General features: G+C 40.2%; 2 protein-coding genes across 4 annotated transcripts; one reads left to right on the top strand and one right to left on the bottom strand.

Annotated features, from left to right (window-relative positions):
• Positions 1 to 1,041: 1,041 nt before the first annotated feature.
• On the bottom strand, positions 1,042 to 11,981 carry chchd7 (coiled-coil-helix-coiled-coil-helix domain containing 7). Of its 3 annotated transcripts, XM_027282963.1 has the most exons (6): positions 9,823 to 10,092; positions 7,513 to 9,278; positions 6,466 to 6,527; positions 4,296 to 4,395; positions 2,951 to 3,085; positions 1,042 to 1,630 (listed from the first exon to the last, which is right to left on the bottom strand). In XM_027282963.1, exons 2-6 carry the CDS (start codon positions 7,576 to 7,578, stop codon positions 1,583 to 1,585), a joined length of 411 nt encoding a protein of 136 aa, XP_027138764.1. In that variant the 5' UTR covers positions 7,579 to 9,278; positions 9,823 to 10,092; the 3' UTR covers positions 1,042 to 1,582. The 3 variants fall into 3 exon arrangements, with proteins under 3 accessions (XP_027138764.1, XP_010738133.1, XP_019121754.1); XM_010739831.3 differs by lacking the exons at positions 1,042 to 1,630; positions 2,951 to 3,085; positions 4,296 to 4,395; positions 6,466 to 6,527; positions 9,823 to 10,092 and adding exons at positions 10,101 to 10,199; positions 10,305 to 10,364; positions 11,667 to 11,981 and having other exon boundaries at positions 8,925 to 9,278; XM_019266209.2 differs by lacking the exons at positions 1,042 to 1,630; positions 2,951 to 3,085; positions 4,296 to 4,395; positions 6,466 to 6,527; positions 9,823 to 10,092 and adding exons at positions 10,101 to 10,199; positions 10,305 to 10,364; positions 11,554 to 11,577 and having other exon boundaries at positions 8,925 to 9,278.
• A 216-nt stretch (positions 11,982 to 12,197) lies between these two features.
• Positions 12,198 to 25,993, top strand: plag1 (pleiomorphic adenoma gene 1). The gene is made up of 3 exons (XM_019266208.2): positions 12,198 to 12,375; positions 16,980 to 17,336; positions 17,535 to 25,993. Exons 2-3 carry the CDS (start codon positions 17,089 to 17,091, stop codon positions 18,721 to 18,723), a joined length of 1,437 nt encoding a protein of 478 aa, XP_019121753.1. The 5' UTR covers positions 12,198 to 12,375; positions 16,980 to 17,088; the 3' UTR covers positions 18,724 to 25,993.
• The last annotated feature ends 1,593 nt before the right edge of the window (positions 25,994 to 27,586 follow it).

Raw genomic sequence — 27,586 nt, 5'->3', positions numbered from 1 at the left:
TCTCATCCAAATAAGAGTGTGGGCATGTGCATGTGATGTGATGTGATGTGATGTGTGTCTCATCTGCAATGGAACCTCCATATTAATGAATGTTTATATTATCTATATAATATATTGTTGTGGAGAAATTGCTGAAGTCAAAGGTCAATGGTGAGGTCAGGAAGGAAGATTCTGGATTCAGGAAGGTTCTCTGATGTCTTATGCTGTATTATTTATTGACACTTGGCCAAGGAGAATTAGAGACACTCTCAAAGTTCATCAGAAGTGCCTGAGTCGATCTCACATTCTGCCCAACTCATCCTGGTGGATCCACTTTAAACCCAAATATAACACACAAATACTACATGCCCAGAATTAGTCAAAGAGAATGTCTTTACCCTTGGAGGTGTTATTGTCAGCATATTATAGTCCGGAGACACAGATGTCTGTTTATGCAGATTGGAACATCAACGGCAAGCTATCTATTATGACTAGGAATGCAGCAATAGGTCTCTTCGACCCTGGCTACCACAGTGTTGAGATATGGTGGCACCTAGTCAAAGACAAACAATTAGTACTGCCGAGGACCACAAGGCCCACACATGACCATGTGTAACCTAAGGATAGAAAATTCCATACAACATATACATATACAGCATATATTGTATATAATTATACAATTTTTTTTAAATGAATGTAAGCAATAATATGTATTAATAATGTATATTATAGCATATATGTTGCATGTTAGGGATATGTCAGTGTGTAATTGAGACATTGTTGTGTTGAGCCTGTTACACTGACATACTCTGTTAATTGCTGTCTAAATGTGGGCTGTACAACCTGTCATCATGACAAACAAACAAACATTTAGTTGATCATATTGGAAGTTATTCATAAGTCAACCCAAAAAACATTTCCTACGATCAGTCTGATCTGTGTGTCCAACTTTGAAATATATCTGTGATTACATTTGGGTTGTTATAGCTGATGTCCCTGCTGATAATAAACAAACAAAACAAAAACTACAAATACAGCTTTGTTCTTTTGATTTACTCTCTTTATATTTATTTTGTTATAGAAACAAAACAATCCACTTCCTCTACTGAGACTCTTAAACAGTCAGCTTTTATTCAAAGATGAAATCATTTGCATAGTAACAGTTTCAGTACATGACCACACACACTGCTGTCACATGTTGCATCCACTCAAGTGTCATCATGTGTCATTGTGTTGGATCAGGATGGTATTATCAACAGATACATGCAAGATGGACATGCATCAGGGAAGAGCCTGTTAGAAACAGAAGGTGAACTACTTTTTTGTCCACAGAACACACAGAACAGTGATCGACTGGCTCAACCCTGAAAGCCACAGCAGATAAAACACAACACTCACTGCATACAGTGTCATACAGAACAATACATGATGGATTTTACAGTCCTCATCATGTTGAGTGACACTGCACCAGGTCAAAGAAGATAAAGACAAATATCTTACATAAACCCCAAACTGCCTTTAAATAATCCCCCCACATAAGAGAACTGTTACAGGACATTATCAGTGCAGGAACAGATGAAGACTTTACATTTAGACTTTACACTTAGTTGATTTCAAGTTTGTGCAGATCCTCGATAGTGACATGCATGACCTGAAACAACACACACACAGTTACACTACATTCTGACCATGAGCTGAATCCACAGCATACAGTAGTTCATTTAAACTGGTACAAATACATATAAAGTCAGTTATTTGGTTGCTTGTTTTTCCATACTGTCTGTATTTAACAGAACCACATACTAACTCCAGATTCTGAATTGTCTGTCAGTTTTTTAGCAGGTTTGGTCCTTTAAACAGATATAGTCATTTTTGTAGGTGATTTTAATATTCATGTGGACATCAATAATGATAGCCTTAGTACTGTGTGCATCTCTTTTTTAGATTCAACTGGCTGTCATATGGCACTGAAAATGATCATTTCATATTTTCTTCCACAGAATCTTCTTCTATCTGACCATTATTATTAGTGCTGTGGCTACATTTAATGAAGTGATTCCATTAATTCAGTGCCATGTCTCAATATAACAGGGGACTCCTGTGCTAGCTATATCAAATACAAAAAAGAAGATACAGTAATTAAAGAATGGAGGATAGCGCCATGTATAACCCACAGACTGGAAGAATCTTCTTTAGTTTGGCAAGATAGTCTTAAAACATACAGACTTATATGTATACATACATTTTAGTATAATGTGAAATGATCTATCATGCATATCCACATACTTGAAAGGTGTATATAGTGTATATAACTCTCTGATATGTCTTGATTTTTCTGTTTTTTCCCATCCACCTTGTGTATTGTGAGTCTCGTGAATCTCATAGTTATCTTTGGATCAGAAAGATAAGTGTGCAGATAGTCTTCTGCATGAAGTTTTATAATCTATAGCTCTTCAGTTAGTCTGATACTGGATGATGTGTGCATCTGTGTTTTTATTTCTACCCTACTTCTGCCCAAATAAGTCCCACTGCAGTGTCTTAAATGCTGTGAAAAGTGTATTGACATGAGCCAGGATCAGAGATTATATTTCTCTCATTTTAGCTTTGCTGCACTGACTACCTGTAAATGTCCAGTTGATGTTCCTATAGTCTCCAAAAACAGAAGCCTTCATCAAGCTCCTCATATGTGGAACCAGCTCCCACTTCTGGTTCAGGAGTCAGACACGGTCAACACTTTTAAGAGTAGACTTAATACTTTCCTTTTTGGTAGAGCTTATAGTTAGGGCTGGCTCAGGTCATCCCTTAGTTACAGTATGCTGCTGGGAAACTCCCATGATGCACTAAGCTCTTCTCGCCTTCTCCCATTCATGCATGTTACTAACTTAACTCCTTCCCTGGAGTATTTGTGCTCCATGATTCTACCTGCAAAACTAAAATAAAACTTCTGAGACCAAATCAAGCTCATACTCACCTGATCATGGCATGGGTCAGGGTAGTCCAAAATGTTCTGAGAGAAGACAGAACGTACCAACATTTTCACCTCTTCAGGGTAAACATAGGTGGGCTGAAACAAGTTCCCCTCCTTCACACCAACCCTGTGAAACATCTGAAATCAAAGTAAGAGTAGGAGAAAAGAGGAGAAAAAAAGAGCTGAGACAATATAGGCTGTGCTATGAAGATTAATCTTTGAGGATCCTTTTCCTGTTGCTTATTCATGTTCAGGATGTGGTGAAGCAAGTTAGTCCACACTGGTAATAAGAAGGATCAGGAGAATGCTTGAAATCCCTCCATCGTATTCTGGGGATGCCCCGTAGTTTTTCTCACCAGTCGGACATGACTTAAATACTGTACCTCCACATGAATGTGTCCAGGATCAAACCACCTTCATTCATGGCCATTAGCAGTGTTAATAAGAAAGGATCAGAGGAAGTCTTGTTGTATGTTAAGGCTCTGGACTATGTACAGTGCACCAACTATCATTAGTGTATAGCTAATTCCCAATCTGTCTCCTCATACAAACACACAAGTTATCATTATAAGAAAGTCAAAAGCTGCCCCTGCACCAGCAACACATGCTTCAAACTGCTGTAGTGAAACATTTTGTCCAATTGTAAATTGTAAATCTTTCGCTAACTGTGTTGGACATCCAGCATCCTGCAGATCATCATGGAAGTAACTGTTGATTATTAATCATCCATCTTTTGCCATAACTTGTGCCCAGAGGGATAATGGGTGTGTATGCGTCGGCTAGAGTGAATGACATCAGCTCTAGAGTGAAAGAGGACAGAAAAAATCTGTCAAAAAATAAAACGGAAACTGCTCCCGTGGCCACAAATTTTTACAGCCATAATTTATGAAATGCCATAATCAAAGAAATGTTGGAAAATTTGTCTTCTCACTCACATTCGTCTGCTAAAGCTGTCAGACTTATAGTTTTGGCTGTGTGACCTCTGAAGCATCAGCTACACCCTATGCCTAATTGCTCACACACACACTGACACACAGACAGACAGACATACCCCTCCACACACATACTCAGAAAGGCAGCAGAGACACAGATACACACATAGACAAGACAAAAAGCTTTCAAAATAAAAGTCCCTTCAAAGTAAGAGCCCATTAAAAAGGCAATGATGACATGTTGTATTAATACTGATTTGCTGAGCAGTGTCAGTAATAATGTATGGGGCACACTCAACATTTCTTCAGAAATTTGTCTAGTTTTAATTATCATTATATGAGCATCACTGTGGACAATGGTTAAAATTATATAGGGAGTTTTGGTTGTAATTTAGTTATATTCCCTGGGTACTGACCAGTTTCCTGTGCAGAAGCCTGTAGACCTTCTTACGACGGGCACAGTCACTCCTCAGACGTTTGGCCACGTGGAGCAGTGATGCTATCCACACAGGAAGTCTGAGGAAGGGGAAAATGTTATGTTTATGTGTATATACAGCATGGACAATGATTGGTTAAACTGAAATAAGCCATTTTGTTTACTTGCTTAACTTGTTCAAGTTAAGTGAGCTAACATTGGCTTTCTTTAGCTCAAGAACAGTCCTCAACAAGAGTAGTCAATTAAACGTTGCTAACCTCACACGACTAATCTCTCTCTTCACCTAATAACTTGAATAGTGTCTTGATTTTCTTCAGAATCATTCACAGCGTTGTCTGTCCCATTTCAGTCATATCACAACACGTTTACTGACTTTTAAGACTGATAATATGAAGTGTAACAGGATATACCAGGATAAGTGTGTGTGTTTGTGTGAATTTTAGTTTAGAGTCTTTAAAATGTTTTCTGAGCATGTTATTACTTTTAGATCAGTCGACAAGTCTGAAATTAAATTCCTGCTTAATCAATGACAGAATCAGGCATCAGGAACCTCTCTAAGCTTCAAGAGTGGTGTTTGAGTGCAGTGCAACACAAAGTCCACACAAATGTTGTTTTTCAGTGTGTCAGTGTGTTAGGGTTGTCTTTGGTGTTGTCTCTAGTTTCTACTGATGCTGGTTTGCCTCAGTGATGTCAGCTTCCAGTCTTGCTTTGGTGGTGTATGCTTCGTTCTCTCTCTCTCTCTCTCTCTCTCTCTCTCTCTCTCTCTCTCTCTGTCTCTCTCTTCCTCTCCCTCTCTCTCCTTCTTACCATCTGTAAACATTCATGTCTCATTAATGCATGTTACTAACTAAACTTCCCCGGAGTTTCTGTGCTATCATACATTGTAATTCATTGTCATTTTATCATTCATTGTAATTCATTGTCATTTTGTCATTCATTGTAATTGTACAATATGTTTGTGTTGATTTGTTCTGTACACGTGACATCCATTGCATGTCTGTCCGTCCTGGGAGAGGGATCCCTCCTCTGTGGCTCTTCCTGAGGTTTCTTCCACATTTTTTCCCTGTTAAAGGTTTTTTGTGGGCAAGTTTTTCCTCACTGGAACCGAGGGTCTAAGGACAGAGGGTGTCACTCCCTGTACAGATTGTAAAGCCCTCTGAGGCAAATGTACTTTGTGACTTTGGGCTATACAAATAAAATTTGATTTGATTTGATTTGTCGTTGTCACCTGAATGAAAGGCAGTGTTTTCACCTTTCCATTCATCCAGCCTTATGGTTGAGGAATCTTTTGATTGTCTTTGTGATCACATCATCAACATTTTTGTGATGTATTATGTCATGTATCAGTATTATACATGCATTAACATGTATTATTTATATTATTTGTAAAGTTGCTGCAGCTGTTGACAATTTAACTGATTATTTTCCAGGTGGTTTGTCTCTTTTTATCATTTATCCTTAGTGTGTGGTCAGCTGCATCCTGACTATGCAATCTCATAGTCAGCAGTATGTTTTTTTAAGTCACCCAAAAACTGGCACAGAGTTGGATATATGAGACAGTTACCAGTCACAGCCAATCATTGTGAAGACCTGCCAATTCTGATTGGCTGATAGATCATGATAGATCACCAAGTTCCTGGGTGTACATTTCACGGAGGACCTCTACTGATGTAGCAACAACACATCACAAACTACTGGCACTACTGTTTATATCTTTTTATATTTGCCGTTTCTAGATCTCTTTATACTTACACACACATATATCATTTCATGTTTATTGCTTGTTTGCACCAGGGATATGAGAGAAACATAGAGCACACTCAGCCTATTTAACTGATTGGAATGCAGATTCCATGTACCATGTATCTGTCTGCAATACGGGGGGTGACATCATATATGTCACTGCATTAAACCTTTTAAATCACACTGTTGTTGCATCGTCCTTATGAGTAAAGTGACACTTCTGAGTCAATGCTCAACTTGTTAGATAACTTTATTAATCCCAAGGGAAATTAAAGCATCCAGTGGACAGTTGTTTAGAAACATGTACTGCTCCTGTATATCTTTTTTCATGTATGGAGTGGCAGACTTGAAGACATGAATCTTAATGAAGTGAAGGCTGGGGAAGTGGAAAGAAACATTTGGCTTACCCAAACGAACAGCAGAGATCAACATAGTCATCCATAGGAGGAGTCATGGAGGGCAGCGAGGTCTGTGAACCAAAACATACAGGTTTGTCCTGACAGAGATAGTTACAGTGTGTGAGGGCTGCCTCTCTACTCCAGCCCAGCCCAGATCAACTGAAGAACGCTGACACGACCTGGCTCAAAGGCCGTATCAAAAAGGAGGAAGCACACAGTTTTAAAAGATACCAAAGATATTTCATTTATTACAATTATCCAAAAACTGAACTGGATGTGCAACAAAAGAAAAACTGTGGGGTGTGGCAGTCAGCTGTCAACCTTTCTAACATTTCTAACTGGTCTGCTGTGTGTTGATGTTGATGTGAAGTCACAAGTCTTTGGTGTTAAAGCCAACATCACATATGAGTCTTTCTTGAGGTCAAGTCATGCGACTCACGTTCACACCTTTGCTAAGTCACATCCACTGCATCGGCCTCTTTAATATAGATTTAAAAATGAAAAATTAGTGCAACAAACTAACTCCATATATCAGCGGTTAACGTGTGAAATGCAGTGTGTGATCCGTGGACGGTATTTGTGTTTCAGTCTGGTTTTAGAGTCAAGTCACTGTCAATCCTATGTTCAGATTCAAAAAACATTTCATATTAAATAATGTAACATGAACATCAGCTATATTTTCATCTGTACGCTGATGACACACTGCTGTTGTGTTGTGTACAGTGTACTGTGTTGATCCACATTTCTATCACCATTGATATGCCTCATTTATAGTTCTGCATGTGCATTAGCATTACAAGCCTCTGTGCTGAATGTACATTGATAGGTATCTGTACACTGACAGTTAGCCTCTTGGCTAACTCTGACACATTTACCTGTTAAATCAACCAACCAATCAGAAATCAAACAGCATGCTAAGGTGTTCGTCAAGATTTTAGACTTGCTGTTTTCCAGAGTTTGGCTGGCGGCTTATCTCAGAGCAGACTAATGATGGAGAGAGTCACATCAGACCTCTGGACTGATGATGGGAGGTAAAGTTAGGAAGGGAAAGCCTACCTGTGACGTGGCTCCGATCAGTCTGTGATGAAGTTTGGTGGACAGCACGAGATCAGAGCTCTGCATCAGTCTGCACTCTGATTGGACGGTGATGTAGTGACATCATCACCTGGAGGGCCTGACAGAGGTGGCGTGGTCCAATGACAAGTTGGTTGGACCAGTTTTAGTTTGTACAATCATGATAATACATGCTTAACACACAGTGTGTTCAAATGTAGAACCTGTAAATAATGTTCATGTTTCACAAAGTATGTTGAAATCATTTTATTTTTTAGAATAAATTAACGATCACAGAATACTGTGTGTGTGTGTGACAGTCTGACATGTTCAGGTTCACATACTGTGTGTTCAGCGTGTAACCATCCGACTCTAAAAGAAGTGATGGGAATCTAAATCAAGTCCTTACACTGTGTGAAGATCCAGTCTAAAGTGTACCTGTAGCTAATCTAACACAGATCATGTGGACACTGCAGCTCAGCATGGTGACCTACATTACCTCCGTCTTCAACATCTTTCAATCCAGAGAACAACAGATGCTTATGTTATGACTTCTCTAACAGCAGTCACAAACCTGATGATACACAGGCTCAAATTTCTATAACTTTATGACAGTGAACATTATGAGTCAACACAGCTCGTTATGATCCAGGACAGAATTCATGTATGAGTATGATGCAAAAAAATAAATAAATAAATCACAAGAAATATGATCTGCAAAAACAGAAACTGCTGCATCAGGGAAACAATGACAGAGATACAACTCTCACCATGAACTTTTCTTTAAAGGTTTCATTTCATTGTTTGAAGACAGAATGATGGATTTCACCAAAAAGCTCATCTTTAGACTCCTCTGTCCACAGGACATCCTCCCACAAGGAGGTAAGTTTTGGCAAACTCCAATCTGGCTTTTTTATGTTTGTGTGTCAGCAGAGGGGTCTGCTGCGTTCAAAGAAAAAAAACACAGTCAAACATGGTGGAGGTTCATTGATATTTTGAGGGCTCCTTCAGGCACTGGATGTCTTGCATGCATGACATTATGAAATCTAAAGGCTACCAAACAATTCCGGGGTGCAATCTAGGGCCCAGTGCTCAATCCGTCCGAGGTCATGGGTCTTACAGCAGGACAGTAACCCAAAGAATACTTCAAAAAACACAAGTGGCCAGCAATGAGTCCAGATCTCAATCCCACAGAGCGTCTGTGGAGAGATCGTAGAACAGGGTTTGGGAGAAGGAACCTATCAAATCTGAAAGATCTGGAGCAGTTGTAAACTCCAAAACTCACTGATGATGACAGGAAGCGATTGATACCAGTTATTTTTCCAAAGGGTGAAGTACCATATTTAAAGGGTGAAGGTGCCAATCATTTTGTGTGAAATATCTCTAAATAGACTTTCCTTCAAACAAAAAACAAAACTGTTTGGAAAGCTCTTTAATTGTGTCACTTCATGTTAAATCTTTAATAAATTTCAACTCATCAGTCTTGTATCCTGTCTCTCTTACTTCCCTCCTTTTTCATCACATTTTAGAACAGACCAGCTTCTTCACAGCCAAGCTTGAGGACGGGTCAGGCCATGGATCACAGAACACACCCAGCCCATGTGGTGTAGTAGCCTCACTACTGTGTGCTGGCCTGTGGGCTCTCTCTGTCACCTCGCTGGCTCTTAGTACGGTTTGCCTCCAACGCCGGCGAACACCTGCTCCCTCTCTGCAGCAGACGGCATGTCTGGTGTCACACCGTCTCTCCTCCTCTGCACCATTATGTTGTGCTACGAGACACAAACAACATTCAGACACTTAACATATGTCTGACTCCTATGACTGATTAGAATAGAATAGAACAGAATAGAATAGAAAGCATCAGAAAAGATGCAGCTCTGTTGGATGAAAGATGTCAAATGAGAGAAAATAATGACATCACTATGACATCATCAAGGTCATCTCTACACAGTTAGACCAAAAGACATCTGACAGGGAGGGTTTCATGAAGAGATGCCCGTTTGTTTGCCAGTTATATTATGGGAAGTGTAGGACACAGGAACAGGAACAGGAACTAAAGCCTAAGTAACGCCTTGCTCACTGTTGGCATGAACGAAAACAATGAGAAAAGGACTGTTTAAATCAATCAGTATTATTATCTCTGATATGTGACACCTGATAAATGATCACCACGGTGACATAACACATGCCTGAAATGAGCGTAAAAACATGTTCTGTGGGTCCTACAACTTCATAGACACTAAATGACTGTAGCCTTTTGTGTGTTTTTCAGGTCTTCACATTCATGTTCAGGCCTCACACAGGTGATCTCACCAGAACTCGGTGTCACTGCTGCTTTTTGTCACCCACTCCTGATGCAGGTGCCCTGATCAACCAGTGGCTGTTGCTACTCCAGCATCATGGATGAGAGCTCAGAGGTGTTCCAGGAGTCCAAGCCTGGATCTCTGTGATGACAAGCATGTCTTCTCTGCATCCATCCAACTGCCAGATTTTTATGATCATCATACACATCCTACACTACACGCTTCACTGATTTTTTTTCCCCCTCCCAGTTTCCTTCATTGTCTTTGATGCTGGAATCATCCACTCACCCAGTACTTCCTACAGTTCTTATATCTCTGGAAATAGGCTGAACACATGCTTTTATCATAGTTGTTGGCATCCAGACACTTCTGGGAGGCATCACTTTCCTGAAAAACACAACAAGTTCCAGCAATGGAACAGGATTAGAACGTTCCCAGTGGCAGCAGCAGAAGTTTGACTCAGTGCAGGATGTAAAGAGTGGGTGAGCTTACCTCGATGCACGGGTTACTGTCCTCATTCCGAAGTTTACGTGCACTTTTATTCATTTGGATCTGCGTACAGATAGACAATATTACAATACAATTATTTTTTTCAGTCCCATGTTCATGTTTCATCTCTTCTGTGTGGATGACACATTGACTGGAGTTTAAGAGCATGAAGTGGAACTGCACTGTGCTTTCTACAGCTCACTTCAATTTTTTAAACATTAGTCTTTATCAACAAATATGCTGTTATAAAGGCAACTTTTCAAATATGTAAACATTTAGAATTCTGCATTCTACATGATCCTCATGACAAACTGAGCCAGAAGGCCACGAGTGGAGCCACGACTACGACATGAAGAGCAGTGGCTTACAGTTTTGTTGTGGGCATAGATCGGAACATTTCACCAAGGTGAGGGTAAAACATGGACTGTTAGAAGAACTGCAGCGTCCCCGGTCTGACCCTGACCAGCAGCCCTCGTGGTCTCTACTAAAGTTCCAATAACACAGTCTGAAAATGCCCAAACTATTAAACTGAAGCTACTTTTCTACTTGACCATTTTCTGACGGACACAAAGAAAAGTGAATTCAAGCAACACTCTGAAGTGTTAACTAACTGAGGAGGTTCACTTCTGTTGATTCTGAACACATCCTGACTGATGCTGATTTTTCACATCTGACAGGAAAAATCTGATAACTGGATGTAGGTCAATATTCATCTTTAGCATAAACACATGACACAAACAAATCTCTTTAATAAAAGGATGGCTGAAATCTAATCAAGACGTTTTACTACATTCTTCCAATCTAACACATTTTTGAATTTTATCACATCATGAATGAATGCTCATTTCATTTTTCAGCCTGCGTACACACTGAGGCTGACTTACCTATGACAAGCTGTATGACAGAATACATGTCAGAGATCATTTTGCTTTTCTTTCCTTGTTTTAGTCTATGGAAGTGGAGCCAGCAGCATTTCCAGGCACAGAGTCTGACTTACGAAACTTTTTCAAACTTCCAAAGGTGTGTTTTAGACTATTTCAATAAAGTCACACTGTTCTGTGTCTGACATATTCCACTTTCAGAAACTCAATATTACGACACATACTAATGAGCCTGAACCTGTGTTCACACGGTGTGCTCTGTGTTTGATGAAGTGAGAGCTGTTCTCTAACTGTGTGTCAGTTAGAGAACACACACACACACACACACACACACACACACACACACACACACAGGCTGTTACATGGTTGACCTTCATTCATGAGGCAGACAGGGAAGTGTAGTGCAGTCTCCGCAGCTCTTCATTAAACACAGGTGGATGAGTGAGTGCTGGTCCGGCTCAAGCTCCACAGCGTCACGACCTACCTTTAACAAACACCACCTTTATCCAGCGGAAACGTCACATACGTCCACAGTAAACAGAGCTGTTTGTAGACAGAGTGTTCAGAACATTCTGGTCGTGTGTGTCCTTTAGAAGTCTAACAACACGGTGCCGTCACACAGCGAGCTACAGCTAGACGCTACATGCGGCTAACGGACGAGCTAACGAGCCCCAGCATGAAGCTCAGTCACGTTCAGAGCAGCTCACTGCAACAGCGCACCACGAAAATCAGCCACAGCGTCACCGACGACTGACGCACACAGCAGCCAATGACAACCCCTGAAAACTAACGACGTAGACTGACAGCTCAATGAGCCAATCGGATTTATTTTCTTGAACGTTGGCCTTCCTATCGTTGTAAATTGGACTAAAGCGAGTTTAAACGATTGACAGTGTGTGTAGCAAGTCCAAAAATTGAGTTTTATTGAGAAGGACTGTCAGTGACAGTGAGGGGGGAGTGACAGCGCCGAGCGCGAATCAAAAAGTGGGTGGGCGGGACTTTGAGTGGGCGTGGCCAAGTCCTAGTGCGGTTGCATCGCAGCGCATACACAATGGCTGCTCGAAAGAAGGGAAAGCAAACAATTTTCAGGCCCGCCGCGTCCAGCAAAAAATATGAGAAAAAAATTATTAAAAATTCGGAAAATAGTTGAAAGTCAAGAAAAACTCAACAGAAAGGATGCTAAAGCGTCCGGGGTAAGTTTGATGTAAATTAAGTAAACGGTTACACAGTTTTTGAATTAAAATATCGGGGTTATTTAAATTATGAGAGAGGGGTGAGCTGGGGAAAAGTTTGTGTTAATCAGTACCCAGTTTGGGACCACAGAGAAAACCTAGGCAAGGCACAAGTATTAAGTTTTGAAAAAAAGAAATAATGTCACTGCTCATATTAGTGTCACGGCGCGTGTCCGCGAACATTAAAGAGCACAGGAACTCGTGGAGTGGAGGAAAGTTGTGGAAAGAACATAGCCTTCTCTCTCAGTTTATTTTTTTTAATAGCCTATAATAAGAACGGCGTGCGATGAGCACCGACAGGAGCAGGCGCGCATTAATGTCACTTCTGCTCATGTTTGCGTGCACGTTTTCTGCCTCATTTTCACTTTTCATCACGAGCAGTGTCAACACGTCCTTATCGATTCAAGCATCTCCTTTCCAGAACGCCAAACGCGACCATGCAGCGGCTACACCGCCTTTCCAATGCTCTGTCTCTCTCACGCGGTTTGTCCCGTCGTGTTTTCACCCGCTGCAGGTATCGATCACGGTGTCATGCACATGACAGTCCGCCTGTGACCCGCACTGAGCCTAATAAACACGACACGGCAAGAAATTGCTTGTCAATAGAGCAGCAAAATGGAGGGAGAACTTAAGGCAAACTAATTAGGCAATGCTTAAGATTTGCTTGTGCCGCCTGCGTCCCGAACTGATCGCAAACAACTTGTTAGAGGAGCAGAAGTCCTGTGCTGTTCACTGGACTTTGTGGCAGGTTGCTCTGGCACGTTTGTAATTCGTAGCTGTTAAGAAGATGTGCTCCTGTCAGGGCAGTGTGCTGAGCTGCTGCTGCTGCTGCTGCGAGCTGGACATCACAAGTTCAAACATCAGTCAGTTGTTGGTAAGCAGCCTGTGTGCTGGGTCGGTGGTTAGAGAGCTCACATTAAATGTGTTGTCTGTGCTGCCCTGTGTTTACAGCTGTCCTTCACATAAAACTAGACCAGAGCTCTCTATCTGCAATGGAACTAGTCTGCAAGTGTCATGGTATGGTTCTGACTCTGTCTGTCACACTGGATGGTCCCTGGCATCAGTTTGGAGGCTGACTGCATGGTGCTGTTTGTAAAATGCAGTTATTGTGGCTCCCAGTGTTTGTGTGCTTGCGATTTGAAATGTTGTTCAGGCTCAAAGGAAATGTTCTATTTGTTTCATCTTGATTCAAAAATAGGAGAGAAGAGCATCAACATGTGGAGGATGTAGTCTGTCTGCATGCATGCCTCTAACTTACTGCTCATGAATTGTCATGGCTTGTTGTTTCTTAACATTTGAAAATGATATAAATTATTACAACTGTTTTAAGTTGTAATAATTTAAGTTAATTTTTTTTCTCATTAGAAGCTACTGTGTTTTGAAGGCGAAACAATATTTGTAGTTTGAAGCAGTTTATTTTCGGTAAACATGTGTTGTAGCCTAAATGACAACTCAAATAACTTATAAAATATGAAGTAGATTTATTTTGTCTTGAGTCTTGATGTTACTATTCACTACATTGATCTAACTTTCAGTTCTAGCAGTCTACACCTATAATAAAATAAGAATGTCAACAAAATAATTAGAATTTGTAAATTATTTAACATTTATTTCTATTCATAAATTTGTGTTCTTAAAGTTAAGACAAGACAAGTAACTAATAGATGTGAGTGAAGATACAAAATCTCTCCTGTGTATTATTATTATTATTATTATTGTTATTATTAGTATTATTATTATTAATATTATTATTAATATTATATTGTTGTTATTATTGTTATTATTATGAATCTAATTCAAAGTTATTTTAGAAAACAGTGCTTCTTTTTTACAAAGATAAAACTATGAATCATAAAATGCACATTCATGTGTTATAATAAATGTTTTTTAAATAAAGATCCAGCAGTGACTGTATATATATATAATGTATATATATAAATAGCTTTTTTTGCATATTTTTTTACTCGTATGTTTACTTCAGTTTTTCAGAATTTGAGGCACTGACAACAATTTTTGCAAAATAGTTGGCTGATATCAGTCTAATTATTAGCTAACTAATTAACTAACTGATTTGATTTCTGTTTAAAACACATGCATTATTGCAGGAACTAGTTATTGTAATAATGTTTAAAGTTATTAGTTAGTAATAACCTTAAACAAAAATTCCAGAAAGTTTCAAATCTAATTAAATTAGAGTAATATAGACATGTCAGGCTTTTTCACCCTCAGAATGGGGCAGCAGGGATGATGTGACGTCACATTTGATGGATACCTCAGAATGAATGCAGATCATGTGAACGTTTGCTCACTGATAATTCTCATCTGTGAATTTTTAGTCTTGTGTAAAGAGATTTTTTGTCTCCTGTGTTGATTCAGCACAGTTTGATCTATTTATCTGGATGAAATGTTTCTTTTAAAACTTGGTTGCATTAATGTTCAAAAAGAGCTCAAATTTTGTCAACTTCTTTGTTTGAAAGCCACAATTAATGAACTCAAGCTAACACATTCCTTTGTCCTCATATTGAATCTCTGAACCATCAACATGGTTTGTAGACTGAACAAAAGCTGACTGGGACAGTCTTCAGTCTGTAGTGGAAGCTGGTTTATGTGGAAGTGGTTTTGTCTATAGTAGTATACAGATATTGTATAAAGTGCCTCTGGCAGCCATTTTTAAAACATGCACCCGGTGCTGCAGCAGTACAAAGGAGTGGTTGGGGGTTTGACATGGTCCAGTGGTGTGGTCACTCAGTCTGTCATGGAGGCCTCACAGTCAGCTGGGTCAGCTGGGACACCCTGCACAGGGATATGACAGGATGATAATTGAAGGAGAAGAATAAAGTGTATGAGAATTTAACATCTAATTCAGCTGTGACATAGTATCAGATTACATTGCTGTAACTATACACAGACCACAGAGCTGAGGTTTGTGGATCTCATTTACTCCAAACTCTGAAGACTCTGTGGTATTAGTAGATGGATCTATAGTATTACTATATTTAATTATAGAAACACTAAGGACACCAGAACTATGAAAGGACACATATGGAATTATGTGGCAAACAAAAAAGATCAAAATATGTTTTATATATTCAAACCTTTTGCAATAATGATAGCTTTGCACACTCTTGGCATTCTCTCAGTCAGCGTCAGGTCGTTACCTGGAATGATTTTCTAACTTCTTTTCCTTCACTCTGCAGTCCAACTCATCGCAAACCATTTCAATGGGTATTAGGTCAGGTGATTGTGGAAGTCATTGTCCTGTTGAAAAACAAATAATGGTCCCACTAACAACTTCCTTTCCATGCTTCATGGTGGGAACCACATATGCAGATTCCATCTCTTCACCTTCTTTGCGTCTCACAAAGTCACAGCCGCTGGAACCAAAAATCTCAGATTTGACTCATCAGGCCAGATTTCCACTGGTCTAATGTCTAATGTTCTTGGTGCAAGTGGTTCTCTTTATTTATTCTTTTTTATTTATCTATATTAATTATAATGCAGAACAATACCATACCAGCACGTAAAATCAGCATACAAGATGTACTGTACTTCCATACATTACCATTGCATACAGTATGTTACTCTACTTGCATAGGTTTAGTATGGTTCAAGTTTTAGTTCATTTTGTGTTGTTTTTTTTTACCACAACATATCCACCAATCCTTTCCTCATCTGTCTGTCTGTCACAGCCAACCATTTTCCATTTTAAATAAATGGATCCATCACAGACTGACAGCAGCACAAGTTAGGAAGCTGTGCAGGGACGTGAAATGTGTGTTGTCTGTCCCAGTCCATCAAACTTAGGTGGAAGAAGAGTTACAGTTTGATGAGAGTTCTATCAGGTCTGGTAGCACAAATGGAGTTGATGGCATTTGAATGTAAATTGCTCTCTGATGATTATGAGGTGATTTGATCAGTAAAACATTATTTATTATTACTGGCAAACATAAATCAAGACTCAATCATTTGATTGTGAACATGGCAGGAGTCTGCAGTGAACTGAACATAATTCAGATTTTTAGTTTATTTAAACATTGATAGGGTAACAGTAGATCTGACAGAATAAAACTACTAAACAGGAATGTACAAATACGATTCATTCAAAATAAAACATCTACTGTCACCTCCAGCATGGAATGATCCCCACACTTACGGACAAATTCATTTAGTATCCATGTTTTTAGTTTTTTTCAAATTGACGGTGCTTTATTGTATTTTAGTTCATCTGTCATGTTTCACCTCACTGAATATCACCTTTTTACTGCTGCATTAATCAAATCATACTAAGACCTCCACTAATGGTTCTGATTGTGTTGTATTATTGTATTATTGACGTTTCTTCCTCTGTCACATGAACGCGCTCTGAGGTGGATTTGCAAAGAGTTAACTGAGCCACTTGATAGCCAGCTTCATGATACCAATTATTCAGGATCACCAGTGAGGAAGGTACTCCAAAGAGAGCGTGATACAGACGTCAGATTAGTGTTTCCGTTGATTATTCTGAAACTGAAATTCTCTCTCTCTCTCTGTCTCTGTCTCTGTCTCTGTCTCTGTCTCTCCCTCAGGGCCCAGAGTCCGGCCTGTGTTGAGCACATAAAACTGGATAGAATAATTGCATCAGTACTAGTTGGCCACTGCTCCCCTGTCCATGTAGCTGGTCTGCCTTAAAGTGCCATGGCCACGGGAACCCAGGGCCACCGTGACCACATCCTGGAGAAAGCCAAGCTTGTGCCGCCTATGGGGAGGCGCAGGAGAGCAGAGGGGAAGCCGAAGAAAAATTTCCCCTGCCAGGAGTGTCAGAAAGCTTTCAACAGTCTGGAGAAGTTGAAGGTCCACTCATACTCTCACACAGGAGAAAGACCCTACTGCTGCTCCCACCCTGACTGCACCAAGGCTTTCGTCTCCAAATACAAGCTGCTACGGTACAGACAAGCAGCAGTACATAGCAGGCTGCAGCATGTTGCATTTCTCTTTACACCTTTAGTAACATAGTGCTCAGTAATGATGTGTTGATGAATACTAGTTTTCAGGTCTTGTGTTTATGTGTGATGTAAAGCATGCCTACTTAAAACATGATTGCAACAATTCTGAGTGCTCATAGAATGTATCTGTGTTCCAAGGCATATGGCAACTCACTCGCCAGAAAAAAACCACAAGTGTTCATACTGTGAGAAAATGTTCCACCGCAAGGATCACTTAAAGAATCACCTACACACTCACGACCCGTACAAAGAGGCGTTCACCTGTCAAGAGTGTGGCAAGAGCTACAACACCAAGCTGGGCTTCAAACGCCACCTCGCCCTCCACGCCGCCAACAGCGGAGACCTCACCTGCCAAGTGTGCCTGCAGCCGTTTCCCAGCACAGGGGTTCTACTGGAACACCTCAAAACACACGCTGGTAAGTCCTCTGGCGGGACCAAAGAGAAAAAGCATCGCTGTGAGCATTGTGAGCGGCGATTTTACACCCGTAAAGACGTGCGACGCCACATGGTGGTGCACACCGGACGCAAAGACTTCCTTTGCCAGTACTGTGCCCAGCGCTTCGGTAGGAAGGATCATCTGACGCGTCACGTGAAAAAGAGCCACGCCCGGGAGCTGCTGAGGGTAAAAACTGAGCCAGCTGATTCGCTGGAGCCAGTCGTCTACGACTTGGCGCCTGGGGGCATCAAGGGTGAGCTTCCAGGAATGCTGACACCGAGGCCGCACCAGCTCAACATGTACACAGACCCCGTCGTGGACACAGAGCCCTTCCCCAACCCGACACACCCCTTTTCTTTAAAGTACCCGCTGGGCTCCAACTTTACCTCATACACCTTCTCCTCACAGGAGCGGGAGCAGAATCTAAAGGGAGAACTGGAGACCTACCTGATGGAGCTGCAGAGCAGCATACCCTCCTCATCCTCTGCAGCCCAAGAACCCCAACTCTCCTCCTCCAAACTTGAGTTGGACACTCAAGTGGGCGTGCTGGAGGAAACGAGCCAGGAGGTGTCCCTGTCCAAAATGTCCACACCAGTGGCAGCAGCTTCCACAGGCGACTCTCTGGCTTCATCTTCCTCTCTGATGGACTTCTCACAGCTTTTCAACTTCCTGCCACTCAATGGGCCTCCATACAACCAGGCAGGCAGCAGCGGGGGGCAGGGTGTCGCCTATCCACCCAATGAAGAGCCAACACCTCTCGTCCAGCTGCCCACTCATCCTCCCGATGGCCCAGAGTCTGCAGAGAATCCGCTTCAAGGGCTCCCCTCCTCTTTCATATCCAACCTGAGCGCACCCACCACACTGCCCCGCTTCCACCAAGCTTTTCAGTGATCCAGTATGTACTGCACATGGCACACATGCACTCAAACACACACACACACAAACACACACACACATCAGGCTACACATCCACACCAGTAAACACCCAAACAAGATGCCAGTAACACACGTTTAAAGATGTTAGCACCTCTGTCCATTTAATATGACAACACGAGCAGTAACACACAGCAGATGCATGGTGATCAGCACTGACAGCAGCAAACACACACACACACACACACACACACACACACACACACATTCACCACCACAAATCCCTAATCACGTGTTTACATAATGGCGGAAAAATTATCCTTTTGTTCTGGCTGTTTATGCAAATACAGGTTCCAAATTCTGGCTTTAGTTTTGAAGTGAACATGAGTAAACACACATTTAATGACAGCAGAGTTCAGCCATGATGTGTGCTCACTGTGCACTGCACCACTAACATGTCAATCATACATTCATAAAGCAAAAACTGTTTTTCTGCAATTATGTGGACATGGCTTCATCACAAACAGTCTGAGCTGAGTCAGTCTAAACATGAATTAGTCACATACATGGCTGATAACAGTCATTTGATTGCAGTGACATTTGTTTCCTTACATAACCCCTCCTCCATGCTTTAGGATAGATCTACAGTAGTATGCAGATTTTGCAATGTATATAATTTGTTTTTGTTTTTGTTTATTTGCAGCACTTTGAACTTTGTGATGTCGTCTGTCATCACAGTTGTTTTGTGTCTTTCTTATTTGTCGTAGGGACCAATCTGTAGTTTTGGGATGTTTTTGTCCATTTACATCTATTTCATCCATCGTGTACTATAAATGACTGCCAACCATTCTCCAAACCACACTTGATTTTGGTTGATTTTTAGTTTTTGCAATGTTCCCGGAAACTATTGAGCTTCATTAGTTTATAATCTGGATGGAAATCCACTTGCATGCGTCGGGTAATCCATGACAGCGATTATGTCTCCTAGTGTTTTCTGTGCACTTAAAACTGCACCTTGTCAGCAGTAAAAGCAGACCTAATGTTCCCTGTGCTGGATTACGCAACCCAGTTGCAAGTTTATTTACAAAATTTAGTGAAATTATTAGAAACCATCAGCTTCCTGGAAGAAACATCTCAAATGCTATAAAGGATGTAGCATAAAGTGTGTGTGATTAGTAGTAAATAGTCTAAAACATGCAAAAACATCAGCCTGGTCCTTTTGATCAATCCATAAAGCGGAAGTTTATTCACATTGTTATAGACAAGGTACTGAGTAGGAACTACTGAGCAACAGTGTTACAGTTTTACATTTCATTTTGGTAGTTAGTGGCTTCTCTGGTCACGTTTTCTCTTAAAACACCCTCCTCTCTCCACCACACAGTATCCCCAGTTCATTTAGGATCAACCATGTATCTGAATCACACACACACACACACACACACACACACACACACACACACTCACACTCACTCATTCACTGGCGTACTCTAGACACACCGTGTCTTGGTTTCAAACATGGCTGCGGAGCTGTTCCACTCTCCTGTTGTTAGTGCCATTGTGCCTTAAACAATTTTTATCAAAGACCACAAAGCAAGCACTCCTTCAACAGTGAAGGAAGTTATTCCTGCAAAAATGCATCATTACACACATGAAGTATCTCTTGTATTTCTTTCCTGTCTGTAGTCAAGTGCCTGTGCCTTTTGTCACTCAGACTTCTGAGAAGTGTAGTTAGATTGTCTTGTTTGTGACTTTTGGACTGAAACTAAACTTTTTAGTTGTCGATCAGACGTGAAAGTGTTGAGTGTTTATATGTTGTACCTAATCCTATTGAACTAGGTACGTATCATTAAAGGTCATTGTGAGGGTGGGTTGCTGAAGTGAACCATAAAAACACAAATTGGAGACTACAGTAAACATTGTCAGTATTTGAGCCTCAGTATGACCGACCCCATCTTAACAGTGAAATGAATCTTTCAGTTTACCAAATGTTCCAGCCACTTTCTATATAGAACATTTATAAAATAAATGAGTTCAGTTTTTCGCATACAACGTAGAACAATGTGGATCTCCTCTAATATATGAAATTATCAACGGTATCCAAAACTTGCCAAATCGTGCTGGTGTTTTGGTCGTTTAGCCAAAAGAATGGGATGTGAAGCAAATATTCACAGGAGGGAATCCTTTATGAGTGACTGTGCCACACTTTGGTTGTCATTTCATTTTTAAAGCCCGACTCTAAATGTTAACAGTTAACATGCAGGTCTCCTCTCAGACATAATGCAGATGGATTGTAAGCTCCAAAATACTTCAGTTCAGAATCAGTTCATCAGTGTGATGGTGAAAATAAAAGTCCACAGCCATGTGCTCTGACTTCCGCAGGCACCACTTCACTTCACATTCAGCTTAAAGTGGAAGTCACCTTTTTAAAGCATGTTTTAGTCTTGTAGGCCGTGAAGCCTGTGAACATGAACTCTCTGAAAGCTAAAAACACGATGGAGACACAACAACTGAAATAGTATGAAGGAAATAGTTGTTTGCATTCTGGTTTTCATGTGAATGAAATTCAGTGTAATTAATTATGACAATGGAAACAGTATCTAAATATTCCAATAACACTCAAAGGTAAATAAGATATAAAAAAAAACCCATCAAATCTGCAGTGCTCAATTGGTCATTTAAGACCAATTTAAGTGTTCATATGCAGGCTAACAGGGCTGACTCTGATGTATACAATCAAAGTTTAATGGAGGACTTCCCTTCCTGTTTCTATGTTCAGCTTACTGTGGTCTCTAGCTTTAGGGAAGAGTTGTTTCCCTAAAATGACATGTTTGCTACTACAAATGGTTATAAAGGACTATAGTGGTGCTTACAGGGGTAAATGTTTAGGATTTTATGCATATGAAGCAGAGCAAAGAGCTGGGATTCACAGCTAACCCTGGATTAAAGAACATGTTCATCGAGTAGACCAAAGCATTAGTCCGGTTTATTCTGAACAGAACTATCAAATGCAGTCAGATGTGTCGGGAGAATGTTTCAGTTGTTTTGGGACAGTGAAGAGTAGTTATCAAGACTTCTGCCTCAGTTCAATACAGTGAAGGTGAAAGGGCACTAATAGTTCAGCCCAGTATCTTTCTGAAGTGAAATAGGAATTCTTGTTGTTACCTGTGGTGGTAGAAGTCTGAAGACCTGGACAAATGGAATCCAAATTGTCTGCATGGATAGATGCCACTAGGGAGAAGAGAAATGTGTTTGCTTTGGTGATTTATGTGAACTACATGTGTAGTTCAAACAAATGCAAAATTCAGATGCAATCTTTTTAAAGGACATGACACGTCTGTGATTCTTATCTTTAGAAAGTCTTGAGTTCTTCAGATGGTATTTTGTAGTTTCCTTTAGTCAGTTGATGTTTGCTCGTGAATCAAGAAGAGAATCAGTGAGCCTGTGTCGAATCCTCAGTGCCTCAATCAGTCCACAGTGACATATCTCCACTTTGCCTTCTTTCAACATGGACAGTAGCTTCCGTAGTGAGCAGACATGCCTTATTGTTCATGTCATAGCAGCTGTTGTTTCAAATCAATGTGGAAAATATGAAAGAAAATAATGAACAGATACATTTTACATCTATATTTCTTTATACACTGTTAACCAGTACAGTAACATCCACTAACATCCCATCGCACTTGTAAATGATTCATGATTCCAACATTTCCAAAAACATGCTGGAATGATGAACAGACATGGAATCAAACATGGAGTCTTAGCTTTGAATATTGGCCTTGACTTCAGTGAAGTGTTGGAACAAGCAGATACTAAATACATAGATGACAATAAGAGGACCATCACATGGAAAGCTGGTGTTCAGATAATTTTGTTGACAGCAAAATAACAAACTACAGTAAGCACTGATGCATTGCGTCAACACGTCAGCAGCAGCTATGTTACATTTAGATCATCTGAATGTGGTAGTGTTGCATTGAATAGTTACTGCAGCTGTTGTTGCTCATGACGTTGCTTAGTTTTGGGTTAGTTTGTGACCTCAGCAGATCTTAGGTCACCCTGCTCACATAGCATTCTCTACACAAACCTCAGGAGAAAGGCCCATAGTACCTGAGCAGCATGTTGTGATTCTGGGCTGGCTGTAAATTGTCTGTGAGATCACAGAGCTCCATGTGAAGATGCACCCTGCTGCTGGGAACTAAAATCACATCTTTCCACTAAGGTTTACGTAGCGAACCCCAAATCATGGAGTAGCACACAGGATACTGAGATCACAAATGTGTTCTCCGGCTGTTGCTAGCTATAGGCTATAGACTGTAGTCTGATACAATGAACAGCATTCGAGCAATCACTCACCTGCAGTGCAGGGCTGGGTATCGACTGAAATGTGTGTTTAACACTGAATACCAAAGTCTAGTGAAAGATTCATCCTGTTGTCTTACTCTTTGACCTGAGTTCAATCACAATCTGAATAAAAGCTGAGGGACAACACATACCTATCCAAGGTAATAAAGGGAAAGCAGCACACTCATAACACAGTTTGGACACACTGCCTTCTTCAGACAATATTGGTTACTTTTTACTACTTATCAGTTATTACTGTATTTTACAACTGTTTGTTTAAATTCAGTTAATTTTATTTCTACAGCGCCAAATCATAACAGGAGTTATCTCATGACACTTTCCATACAGAGCAGGTCTAGACCGTACTCTTTAGAATATTATTTACAGAGACCCAACAGCAAACCCTTAGTGACAGCGACAAGGTAAAACTTCCTTTAAAATGTTTGTACAACACTTCAGATTGATCTTGTGATCAAAGTGCCATAAGGGAATAAACTCTATAAGAACCATCCATCCACAGCAAACCCAATTCTTTGTTGAAGGTTGTGAGATTCTGTTTAAAGGGCTGTACAAAGTCTAGTAAGAGGACCTTCAGTTGAGTTTATTTTGTTAAACTACTGTTCCTGAGGTCAAGAGTGAACTAACATGCTCAATCTTTTGAGTACTGTTGCTTCTTTTGAAAAATGAAAACAATGTTTCAGTATCAGTATCAGAACTCTGGTATCATATTGACACATATTAAAAATTTCAGTCAATAATCAGCCCTACAGCAGCTGATGTTAGCTGAGCTATGATTTCATAAAATAAACATGAACAGACACTTTTTAGAGACATTGGACTGCACACAATGTGGCAAAATCTGAACTTTACAACCTGATTTGAACTTTTCTTCTTTTTTTTTTCTTTCCCAAATTCCACCATTTCCCTTCGACCACAGCAGTTAACAGATGGTGCATCTTAGTTCCATGAAATGTTTGATGGATATATAACCCAATAGTGTTATCATTTACCTCACATACTCATCGTGTTTTTGTGCTCTGAGATTCAAAAATGATGATGATGAACTAGAAGTGTTAAGTCCCCCTGTTCCCTCCTGAGTGACAGGACTTGATGAGACAATATTTTTCTGGGCTGTGTGAAATGTAGAGTTGAATGTGTAATGTTTCAAAGCATTTATGGAAGTTTGCTATTTGTGTCTTGTGAAGGTTTGTGGTTTTACAAGAGATGTTAGCAAGCCGCTATTTTTTTTTCATAGCACTTTTTGTAAATTGAATGCCTTTATTTCCAATACCTTTTTGTTTAAAACCTTTATTACATATGTATAGATGATATATTTAGCTCTTTTAGAGAACAATAACATGTAAATACAATATAAAATGTTTTATTTTTACAGGTACAATTTTGAAAGTGTTTTTCCTATCAAAGTGTCATTTTTGCTTTACTTGCACAAGTGTTCTGTGTATCTCATTGAGGGGTCTTTTAACAAATAATGTACCTTGAACACAGATGTTTGTAGGCCTTCCTGAAGGCCTTCTTTGACTATTCAACCGCTGGTTTAGGTGAGAGCACAAGCAATAATGAAGCTTAAATGGACGATTAGATAGCACTTAATTATATCATCTTGTCATGGGTTGTTTAATTAGCTGTTAAAAAGAAAACAAGATATATGTTCTATAACTCCCAGGATGATGTTGTCCTCCTCGATCATCCTTTGACCTCAGTGTGACATATTATGAAAAAGCATTACTTGATTTCTTAGTGGTTTCTGTCTGAAAGCTGTTGCATGAACACAACTTTCCCAATCAGCTAACTGCAGTTTCAACTTGATGTATAGTTCATATAGACTGTGTGGCAGAATCCAGGGATTTAATGTGGGGACAATAAAAGCAACAAACTGTGGATCAAAGTTGAAAGGAAAAAAAAAATCTCTACACATGAGAGAAAGTAGATCCAGATTTTGAGTCTGGTATCAGATCAAGTTTCTAATTCTGAAGCTAATCTAAATTGTCCTGGGAAACAAATAGGAAAGCAGAGAGTTGTGTGATGACCAGGAGATGCTCTTCAGTGAGAGGCACAGACCTTTAGCAATTCATGTCAAACTTCTTTATAAGCTTCAGTGGTACCAGTGAACTTTATTGAATGTGTATGTAAGAAACACTGCAATACTGCAATATATTTTGGTATTGGATCAAGCTGCTAACCTACTTCTAAAGCTCCTCAAGGTGCTACAGACCTCTTTTCTAGTTCTTAAATGTATCGTTTGTACAAACAAAGTATCCAGTTTAGCTGAACAGTTGGTAGTGTGCCTGGTTGTACTATACAGTATAGCTACATATATTTTTATTGTACTGTGACTTTTGTAGTCTTTTGACAGACTTGCCCGTAATATCACATGCCCCCCCACCCCTTCCCCACCTGTGTGTTGTGATATTGGGAAACTGAGTCATTGTGGGTGAAGTCACTCAGCAGAGATGAAGACATCAGCGCTGACACTGAGAAACACGACTCCACGTGACGCCATTCAGAACGAGCTGAGGAAGTTCAGAGATGAACTGCATTCCAGCCATGTTGGTTTTGTTATTTACACCATCTTGTGACAATGATGGACTCAATGCTAATTCTCAATATTCTACTTCAAATCTATTTTACAAACTACTGTTATATTTTTATAAATATAGGCAAAGTAATTCACATAAACATATATATATATATAAGTAAATATATGTATATGTTTATAGGTTGTTTAAAATAAAAATTAATGCTGCAGCTTTTATCTGTTGTTCTTTAAACATTGACATCATCCAAAGAGGCAGATTATTTATTGTCTGGCAAAATAACCTGATCTGATTTACATACCTTGCTGCTATGAGAGAGAAGAGCTGCAGTCGTCAACTCCAGTGTTTTTACACAATGTAATGAAAGTTCAATAAACATGAGAAGGATCCAACTGTGTGTCTGTCGTGGGTCATTTCTAAAAATGTGCCATTCATCATCTGTCATCATCTTTTTGTCTGAGCATATGTTCCATCTTTCAAGCAGGAAGCGTGCTCATCGCACTGAATCTGAAAACGTCTGAAGCCTTTTACAATTACAGTCAATTTTAGACAGGTTTATTGCATGTTATGGATAAGGGTGAACTGAGATGATGTTCTGTAGGAGGGATGGAGGGGTAGGGGATGAGAGGAGAAATTGGGGTCATTGGTAGATGGAGGATGACAGGTGTCTGCTGGAGTGTGAGGGAACCATCTCTCTGTATCTCTGTGTTAGAGCCTCATGGTTCCTGTGTTTGAATGAGAGAGCGATGAGAAAGAAAAGGAGGGTTTAGGGGTGGTTAAGGTGTGTTTAAGTACTTGAGATACAGAAATGAGATGAGTTCAAGATGTGGCTACAACAAGCTAACATGAAGCCAGTGCCTACCAGACCAAATGACCAAATCCAGCATTTTGTTGCTCTGTTGCTCAATTCTTACTGCCTTCCTTACTCTGGTTGTAGCTCTCAGCTCCAAACACAAAGCTTAAAAACCTATACAAACGTATGTCAAATGATTCAATATTTTCTAAATTTCTTTGGATTTTTCCTTTTTTAAATAAAAAAAAATCTATATTTATAAGTCTCAATAATTTACTTAATGAGCAGGTCACTGTAGTTTTTATCAAAAGTTACTCAAACAGGACGAAAAACAGTGCATTTGTTGGGCACTATTTTTATTGGTGGATTAATCCACACTTGGTGAGTGTTTGTAGCAGCAGGAAGGAGTATTAAGGACTGATTCTTGTGTGTTCATGATGATAAAGAAACATGTCACTCAATGTAACTGTGGCTCATCAGGGTGCAGAGGAATATGATACAAAGGACTGGTTGGCGGGTATATTCATTGTAGACATGAGGACTGTATGCCAAGTTAGTACCCGTCTGATGACATCACACAACCACAGCTGAACTCCCTGATCAGAGTGAGAGTAAAACTTCCTGAAAAGCCACTGCTCAGCTGTGATGCTAACTCTGCTGAGAGGATTGTGGACCACCCAGTGAAGGGTTAACAGTGCTGCTTCCTGTCTGGTTTTAATCTGTGAGAACAGCTCGTAATGACAAAAGCAAGTTCAGTCGGTTTGGACAAAATCAGACCGGTTTAAGCTCAAACCGGACCGGAAACCGAACCAACCCAACAAATCCACCATTCACAGTGACAGAGGGCTGGAGTGTGTCCCAGCATGACCAGTCACCAGCCTGACAGGTTATGTGTACAAAGCTCTGGTTGGTTCAGCCAGGCTGTGTTTGACTCTGCAGGCTGATCTGTGTGCATCTCTCACTGCACCACACGAGAAATTCTGAATTTATGTTCATGTATAACTGACTACAAGATTTCAAAACTTCATCAGCAGACAAAAGGGTGATAGTTTAGCATGAACAGGCTGACAGTCCTGTGTTCTCATGGCCACCTCACACTGAATGTGATCATGTGTTCCTGCCTCATGCTGGAACACTCAGTGAAAAGCCTGAAAAGGACAGACAGGCTCCAAGTGTACATGTTCCTCAGTGG

The sequence above is a fragment of the Larimichthys crocea genome, chromosome X, assembly GCF_000972845.2.
Source record: "Larimichthys crocea isolate SSNF chromosome X, L_crocea_2.0, whole genome shotgun sequence".
NCBI classification, from domain to species: Eukaryota; Metazoa; Chordata; class Actinopteri; family Sciaenidae; genus Larimichthys; species Larimichthys crocea.
This window is presented reverse-complemented; position numbering and strand designations above follow the sequence as displayed.

Bases quoted from the DNA above. Each gene is read 5' to 3' on its own strand.
- chchd7 (XM_027282963.1), bottom strand. From the start codon at position 7,578: ATGCAGAGCTCTGATCTCGTGCTGTCCACCAAACTTCATCACAGACTG. The intron at 6,528-7,512 runs GTAGGCTTTCCC...TTTGGTTCACAG, and splicing joins TGATCGGAGCCACGTCACAG to ACCTCGCTGCCCTCCATGAC. The intron at 3,086-4,295 runs GTCAGTACCCAG...CTTTGATTTCAG, and splicing joins GGCTTCTGCACAGGAAACTG to ATGTTTCACAGGGTTGGTGT.
- plag1 (XM_019266208.2), top strand. From the start codon at position 17,089: ATGGCCACGGGAACCCAGGGCCACCGTGACCACATCCTGGAGAAAGCC. The intron at 17,337-17,534 runs GTACAGACAAGC...CTGTGTTCCAAG, and splicing joins TCCAAATACAAGCTGCTACG to GCATATGGCAACTCACTCGC.